The sequence below is a fragment of the Scylla paramamosain genome, chromosome 4 (assembly GCF_035594125.1).
Source record: "Scylla paramamosain isolate STU-SP2022 chromosome 4, ASM3559412v1, whole genome shotgun sequence".
In the NCBI taxonomy this organism is placed as follows: Eukaryota; Metazoa; Arthropoda; class Malacostraca; order Decapoda; family Portunidae; genus Scylla; species Scylla paramamosain.
The window spans coordinates 24,924,527-24,933,479 of record NC_087154.1 but is presented as its reverse complement, the minus strand read 5'-3'; the positions used below and the strand labels follow the sequence as shown (position 1 = coordinate 24,933,479).

At 41.1% G+C, this 8,953-nt stretch overlaps 1 protein-coding gene across 3 annotated transcripts in view; it reads left to right on the top strand.

Annotated features, from left to right (window-relative positions):
* Positions 1-439: 439 nt before the first annotated feature.
* The window catches only part of LOC135099902 (peptidylglycine alpha-hydroxylating monooxygenase-like), a 27,765-nt gene continuing 19,251 nt past the window's right edge, over positions 440-8,953 (top strand). For all 3 annotated transcript variants that reach the window (XM_064002575.1, XM_064002574.1, XM_064002573.1), the window contains exon 1: positions 440-643. In XM_064002575.1, coding sequence (XP_063858645.1) covers positions 455-643 — 189 coding nt within the window. In that variant the 5' untranslated portion in view covers positions 440-454. The remainder of the gene's footprint in view (positions 644-8,953) is intronic.

Sequence of the window (8,953 nt, the reverse complement as noted above, 5' to 3'; positions counted from 1 at the left end):
TTTTTCAAGGTTATACAAACACACACACACACACACACACACACACACACACACACACACACACACACACACTGCATCCAGTGATCTATCGCCACAATATTCGTCAGATTTAAGATAAAGAATTTAGTGGCTTTTTCCTGCTTCTTTAAATCGCGTACACAAGGAAACACTAAGAAACATAGAGGTATAACTTTGTGTGAAGGTCAAAGAAATATGAAGGAGCGCAGCCCACGCGAGGCATCACCTGTTACACCAACCTGCGCCTCTCATCTCCACGTCATGCTTTGAGGTGGCGGCTCGTAACATACATAACATACGTATGTGAACCTCTTGCACGTGCTTGCAAATAACACGCATGGTACAAAATGAAAGAGATCCAAGAAGAGAATCTGTGTAGGCGTAGGTTTCCGGAGCAGCGGCGTAGCTTGGCTATTGATCTGCGCGTCAGGTGAGGATGGCGAGCGGGCCGGATGGGCGCTCGGTGGCCTGCACTAGCAGCACCAAGCTACCACCACCAGTTGAAGACAAGATGTTGTGGCGTACAGACATACTAGTCCTCTTTGTGGGACTTGCGATCTCCGCCGGTAATGCGGAGAATTTAAAGAAGTTTCCAGTACTGATGCCTCACGTAAAGCCTGAGCGGGTGAGTATTCCAGAGTGGCTAGCAGGAATAGGGGACAGTTTTAGTACGTAATTGTTTATCAGCGAATAGTGCATGCTTACCTACTTGAGACGTATCGTTAGTTACATTGCACAGTATGCAAGGTAATGTGTTTTACGTTTACTCCAGCCTCTAAATTATTTTGGATAGCTTAAAACACGAAAAATCAACCTCGTTCATTTGTGAGATGACTGTCTTGTAGAATCCTTCATTCAGGGTGAGGCTTCACACTTACCTACATCCTTACGGCAAAGGAACGATTCATTATAGAACTTGGTATTGTATTTATGAAACGTTATCATGAATGAAAGGAAACAACAAACACCTGCCACACATCCGTCCCTCTGCCATATGGAAGAGGTGCGACGGTGTCCTGGGTCGCGATGAGCGGCGTGGTGGCTCCGAGGAGTGTTCTGCATCAGACGCCCTAGTGAGAAGTCAAGCAAGATAATAGTATGATTATCTACTATGATGTTTTGCTATACTGCGGGTGGTATGGCGCGGGTGGTGTGTGGGCGGCTGTCGTGACGTCTTGCTTACGTCATAGCGCTGGGGCTGCCGCCAAATGTATGATGCTTGCTGATCCCGTTGAAGGAATTGTTGCTCTACATCTAGAGAGTGAGTTACAATGATTTCATATAAGACGAAGCTGAGACGACCACGCTTATCCGCGCGCTAGCACATATACTGATTTACGTCAAACAAAGACTAAGTAAAATAATTCGGAATCAACGCTGGGTTCGTTTTATTTTCCATTGTAGTACGTGTGTCAAGCATTTGAGTGATGGGCCAGAGCACATTAGTTGGTTACGTACCAGAGTGGGCGCCTCGGAACACCGCACGCACGCACGCACTTCATCTATTTATTATTTTTCTCGTATGCGTGGATGAGAAGTTGAGGACTGGCGAGTGCACAGGTCCATTTATGTGATTATGAATCTTGAAAAGTGGCGCACCGGATCACCTTTATGATGTCATTAGGTACGGTGTGTGTGTATATGTGTGTGTCGCTAAGGCTGCTGTAATTACTGGGATCATTTCTGTGGTAGCATTCAAAACTTGTCGTCCACTTGCATGCAGTTTGTACATTTTGATAATGATGAGAATGACGATGATGATGATAATGATGATGATGATAATAATAATAATAATAATGATAATAATAATGATAATAATAATAATAATAATAATAATAATAATAATAATAATGATAATAATAATAATAGCAATAATAACAACAACAACAACAACAACAACAACAACAACAACAACAACAACAACAACAATAATAATAAAAAATTTCAACGCATCGGGAGGGGAAAAGATGTTAAATATGATCTAATAATTTCATTGCACCGGTAGAGGAAAAAAAAGGATAAAATAAACTATACGATTCTATACTGCGCGAGCGACGTGACGCGGGCCACAGCGGTAATGGCGCGGCATGGACAGCCTGAGAGGTCGTTGTCTTGGGCAAATAGATAATTGTCTTACTATAGAAAACTGTGCAGCCACTAATAAGTAAATGAATGAAGCAATATATCAGGGATCAGCTGTTTTATAAGTTAGCAAACAGAGGCTTTCAATTAATAAGATGCCTATCTGTTCTCCGGTGTACCGTGTAGCGTGTCGAGCTATTAATATATATATATATATATATATATATATATATATATATATATATATATATATATATATATATATATATATATATATATATATATATATATATATATATATATATATATATCGATAATTTTTTTCCAAAAGTCAGTTCCATAAAGATATCTTCATCGCATTACCCATTTCTTTGCTGCTACTTGGCGAAGAGTACTCGGTTAAAGAACGCTAAGAGTACCTCAAAGGTTAAGGAAGGCTTCGACAATCCCATTGTTGAAGAATCAACTAATACAATTTGTTTTTTAATAATTCCTGCCCTGGTCTTGTGGCTGACATCTCCAATTTGGAGCTAAATGTCTAAAATACAGTATACCCTGCCTTTAAGTTGGCAATAATTTTTCTATTTGAATGGAAGGCTTATGATGCCATAAAGAGTCTGAAATCAACAATGGGTTTAAATCTTGTGATAATCAAAGAATAGAATGTGCCATTGCCACAAATAACATGACATCAAGAGCAAAGTTTTGACCCTCATTCTTGTGGCATTATTTCGATTCCTCTTTTCACTTCCAATGAACAACTAAACTAGTAATCTCAAATAATAATGCAGATGATCCTCGCAACCCCACGGCTTGACGAGACCTTTTACCACTAACTCATGAAAGCACCTAAACTTAAAGCGTCTGGTGGGACTAGTGTGAGAATTAGCAGCAGTTAGTGACTTTTACGCTAATGCGTGTATACACACATTCACTCTCTCTCTCTCTCTCTCTCTCTCTCTCTCTCTCTCTCTCTCTCTCTCTCTCTCTCTCTCTCTCTCTCTCTCTCTCTCTCTCTATATATATATATATATGTATTGTGTGTGTGTGTGTGTGTGTGTGTGTGTGTGTGTGTGTGTGTGTGTGTGTGTGTGTGTGTGGGAAATGAGCTGCTCTGTCACACTTCTTTTATCACCCATTTCCTCTTCCTCCTTTCTCCTCCCCATCATGTCCTTCATCCTCTTTGTCCTGCTCCTATCTACCTACCGAGGTGCCATGCCTTGTTTGACGTGGGCGATCATGGAGCACCACTTCTGTCTATCCTCAGCCAATCTTATTAATTCGGCCACTCTTGTGACTCGTGGAATATCTTGTGGCAGGCTGTTCATATACTTTGTTACTTGTCTTCCTGTCGATCTTCGAGCTTCCACCCTTCCCAACAATATATTCTTTTCCGGTGCATCCTCTCTCAATATATGCCTCAAAAATCCCAACTGTCTGGTTCTTACTGTACTCATTAACTCTCTTCCTATACCAGCAATCTCCATTACTCTCTCATTACTCATTCTCGCAACCCAAGGTACTCTCAACATTCTTCTAAGAAACCACATATCTGTTGCTTCAGTTCTCTTCCTTAACTTCCCACTAATCGTACACGTTTTACGTCCATAGAGCAAGGTAAATGCAAAATATTTCAAAATTCTAATTCTGGTGTGCATACCCATGCTCATGTTTGTCAAGATATTCTTCATTCTCATAAACGTGGTCTTTGCTATACCAATCCGTCTCACAATTTCTACTTCACTTTTTCCATCTCTAGTTATTTTACTTCCAACATAGTCATAACTTTCAACTTGAGGGTCTAAATTACCTTCAAACATGATTCTAACCTTCAACTCTTCATTCCTTTTTGTTAGTCCCATAACTTCTACCTCTTCCCACATTAATTTTCAGTCCTCTTCTGTCACACCCCCTATACAGCACATTCACTAAAGCTTGCAACGTTTCCCGAGTATCAGCTACCAGAATAGTATCATCAGCATACCGTATGTTGTTTATATTCATTCCACCAATTTCTTATCCGTCCATGTCTTCTAGCTCATCCACCATCCTTTGTCCATACAGCGAGAAGTCCGGGAACAGAACACAATTCTCTCACACCTTTTCTTAATTTCCAACCAATGTGTTTGTCGATTCCCAACACGTACAGCAGTCTTTTGACTCCAATAAATATTCAAAATAAATCTCAAGTCCTTTACATTAATTCCTTCTTCTCTCAACATATCCAACATTTGTCTGTGTTTTACTGTGTCAAACGCTTTTTGAAAATCTACAGAACATAGGTAAACAACCCTCTGCATGTCCTGCTCCACACTGCTGCTATAAAAGACAAAAGAAGCATTGATAAAACAATTAATAACTATCGGATTTGGCCTTACACCACATCCTAGGTCCTGATGGTCACAAAGACGGTTTAGTGTTAGGTTTGTATTACTGAAACATGTACACTTAAATTTGAGGTTTGGGCGGTAAGGGAAGTGGCCAGGAGCAACATGGAGGGAGGGAATGAGACGGTGAGATCCTGGAAGGGACGAGGAAGAAGCGAGGCAGGAAAGAATAAGTGAGGAAAGTAGACTGGAGAGAGAGAGAGAGAGAGAGAGAGAGAGAGAGAGAGAGAGAGAGAGAGAGAGAGAGAGAGAGAGAGAGAGAGGTGAAAAAAAAATAAGGAAATAGGTAAAGAAGGAATATAAGTGAGGGAGGAAGATATGGAGAAGAAGGTATGAAGGAAGTTTAATTTTTGCTGTACGTTCCAACCATAAGGGTCATCATGCCCGTTAGGTGTGTGTGTGTGTGTGTGTGTGTGTGTGAGAGAGAGAGAGAGAGAGAGAGAGAGAGAGAGAGAGAGAGAGAGAGAGAGAGAGAGAGAGAGAGAGAGAGAGAGAGAGAGAGAGAGAGAGAAACCGGAGCGCGCACACACACACACACACACACACACACACACACACACACACACACACACACACAACAAAGCCGAGTGAAGCTAACCGGCTGTCAGTAAGCTTAACAGTTATCTTTTTTTGTGTTAGGGATGACACATCTCTGAATGCAGCGGTTTTCCGTTATTGTCTTTTATTTTTCTAATGTTTATGTAATGCGGCGACAATATAAGGAGGGGCATGGATGCCTGATCACCATAAATGTTTCCAAAGTCGACGGCAGGGGTTACCATTAGCATGGGGGAAGGTGGCCTCACAGATGTCATTGCCCTGGACCCCTGATCCACTAGCGGTCACAGCGACGAAAGCTTGTTGAAAAATAACTGAACGATAAAGTTGAAGTTTGTTGCAGACGTACCACGGTCAGTCACACGCGCCACATCGTGTCCGTGACCATGACTTTGCCGACCACGTCTTGCTCGTCATGTGCTGGAGACGGCAGCTCACCCCTGTGGAGTCACTTCCTTCTGCCGCTGGAACCATGTTGTTCTTGATGTTATTGTTGTTGTTGTTGTTGTTGTTGTTGTTGTTGTTGTTGTTGTTGTTGTGTATGTTATCTTTATTTTTAATCCATGTACAGTTGGTTTAGATGTTTCGTGGCAAATTATCTGGCCTTGAAGATGGGTGATGAGCCATAGTAACAACTGCTCACTTCTTCTCCAGTTTCGATAAATTTTACAGCGGGAAGTGTGACTAGCATAGATTTGCTATAATGTAATGGAGGGCAAGAGTGCAAAGGCTATATCGATGTTATTAAAATGCATTGCAACCGCTCCCATCATCATCATGACCAACACATCAGAAGTTGCAGTATTAACAACAATAACAACAACAACAACAACAACAACAACAACAACAACAACAACAACAACAACAACAACTTCAACAAAACAACAACAACAACAACAACAATAACAACAACAACAACAACAACAACAACAACAACAACAACAACAACAACAACTTCAACCACAACGCAACACAACAAAGGCGGCGGCAACAGCAGGAATGGCCTGGCTATACGGCACACCGGTCTGATGTAGCCGCTGGGTGAGCCCACGGGGTGAAAAGAGGGTGAGAGGGAGGGATGAGCGCGGAAGAACGAGGACAGTGACCTTTCTGGTGAAAGCTGCCGTAGTGTGAGACAAGCACCGGCACCCACCCAACACAAGGTGCATTTACCACTGCTACTTACTTATACACGGTTATCGACTGACTTGCTTTTATAATTTTTTTTGTACGACTCAACACTGAAACTCTCTCTCTCTCTCTCTCTCTCTCTCTCTCTCTCTCTCTCTCTCTCTCTCTCTCTCTCTCTCTCTCTCTCTCTCTCTCTCTCTCTCAATGCTGGAGACCGCCGAATAGCCGCCCAGACCAGAATGAAGAAGCTACGGACAAACCTTTATGCCCAGTGCGTGCTGTGGTGATGAGCGCTAACGACTGTCATTCACTGGACTAGTGCGAACCTAACAAACAACCATGTACGTAAAAAATCAAAATCTTCTTTAAAAATTTGAACGCCAAGAGACACGACACTTGCACAGGAAGAAACACTATAGACATGTAAATTTAAGAACACCTTTAGGTATCTGCGAGCATGAGCTATCAGAACCAATCAAGCCTTTCCACGCTATAGTACTACAGTGTTATGACGGGAAGGATCACCACCTACTTTATGATACGAGACAGAACATCCGACTTTCATTACCCGGTATAGAGTTGTATGATAACAGAGCAAGGGTATGAGGAGACGACCCATCTGTCTTATCCTATCTAGGAAGAGAACTTAAGATCTCTCGGTGGGCTAACCATTCACATTTTTCTCTCGAGCACGCTACGTTTATTAACATTGCGTGGGAAAATATGCCTGAGTATAGCTTATGTCCGTGTGTGTGTGCGTGTGTGTCTATGTGTGTATGTGTAGTGAGTAACAGGTAAAAGAGGATGCCGTTAACACTGCATACGTGTTCTGGCAGCTGGAGAAACATGGTGGTGTGAGTGATGTAACCGTTCCTAGTGTATCTCTCCTCCCCTCTCCTCCTCCCGCCGCCTCCCCGTCCCTCTACCGCCTGACTCCTCTTCCGTTGTTAGTAATGGGGTACTTCTGCAGGGAACTAGGGTGAGCATGTCTGTCTGCTGTACGTCATGGGTACAAAGCAGTTTAATGTGATAACAACCGACATATAGAATGGACATTATTCTTCAGGCTCATCATTTGTTTCGCTGGGTGTTGTTGTTGTTGTTGTTGTTGTTGTTGTTGTTGATGATTTGTTGTTGTTGTTGTTGTTGTTGTTGTTGTTGTTGTTGTTGTTGTTGTTGTTGTTGTTATTATTATTATTATTATTATTATTATTATTATTATTATTATAATTGTTATCATCATCATCATTATTATTGTTTTTATTATTATTAATCATTATTATTATTACCACAGTTGTTGTTGTTGTTGTTGTTGTTGTTGTTGTTGTTGTTGTTGTTGTTGTTGTTGTTGTTGTTACTAATGCTATTTGTAATTGTAACAATAGTTGTAATGATAAAGTAATCGTAGTAGTAGTAGTAGTAGTAGTAGTAGTAGTATTTTTTATTGTTGTAGCAGCAGCAGCAGCAACAGCAGCAGTAGTAGTAGTAATAGCAGTAGTAGTAGTAGTAGTAGTAGTAGTAGTAGTAGTAGTAGTAGTAACAGTAGTAGTAGTAGTGATAGTAAAAGTAGTAGTAGAAGCGGGAGAAGCGGCAACAGCAGCAGGAGTCAAAAGTGTTTCATGTAGGAGGCATCAGTGAGTCGGAGTGAAGGCGGCGTGACCAAGTGGCCGCCATTAATAAAAAGGGCAGTAATGTCGCCCCACAGTGGCGGGAGGATACATGATCTCACTTATGTACAATTTCACGACCTCTTTTGGAGGTTGTGGTGCACAACTGGCAATTATTTAATATAACAATGTTTTTCGTGCCAGGGTGGCAATATGAAGTCTTTATGACACACTCAAAATCTATCCGTCTCAAGATGAGTTATCTTCTGAAACAAATAGTTTAGTGTGTGGATGCAGTGGTCGTCCTACTACTCTGATTTTAGAGGATTACAAGAAATGTTTGCTTAATGTAAATAGAATCTGATTGTTGTATCTAAGTCTCACTATTTAGCCTGAAAGCTTCTTGTATCTTCAGCAACGTCACAAAATTTGTATCGTAATCTTTAAGTGCAACAGAAAATAGCTAATTTAAAATTATTGGTGGCTATGACTTACGTAGATAGCTGTTTGCTACAAACCTCCAGATGTTTGGATTGTTTTAATTGTCAGAATCACAGGTTATTATCTTGATAACTGAATTTGTTGAGGAACACAAGATCAACGATAAAAGTTCTGGGTTTGATCTTCAACCAGTGTTGATACATCAGGCTCATTCCTTTAGTGTAGTTAAGATAAAGGAATGAATTTTCTTCGTTTTCCACGTGTGATTCAGATAATATGAAAAAAAAAAAAACTTAAGAGCAGGAACTTTTACATTTGTAACCTCCAAGATATAACACTTTTTACAAATGCAGTGCCTGTTAGGTACTCATTCAAATCAAAGTACTTTATTATCCTTCTCACATGGCTGTGGACAGACACTTCAGAATATTTTTTTTCTTCGCAGTTTTAGTTTGAAGCAGCTACTTGATTTTACAAAATAATTTCGTTAACTCACAAACCGACCGACCCACCCGCTTTGTGTGTGTGTGTGTGTGTGTGTGTGTGTGTGTGTGTGTGTGTGTGTGTGTGTGTGTGTGTGTGTGTGTGTGTGTGTGTTTATCTAACACACACACACACACACACACACGTATACGAGGTGTGATCAAGTGTTCGTCCATGGCACTGACACTTGCCTTGCAGGTTAATGGGCCGCCACGCGCTTGCCTGCTCTACGTATAAAAAAAAAAA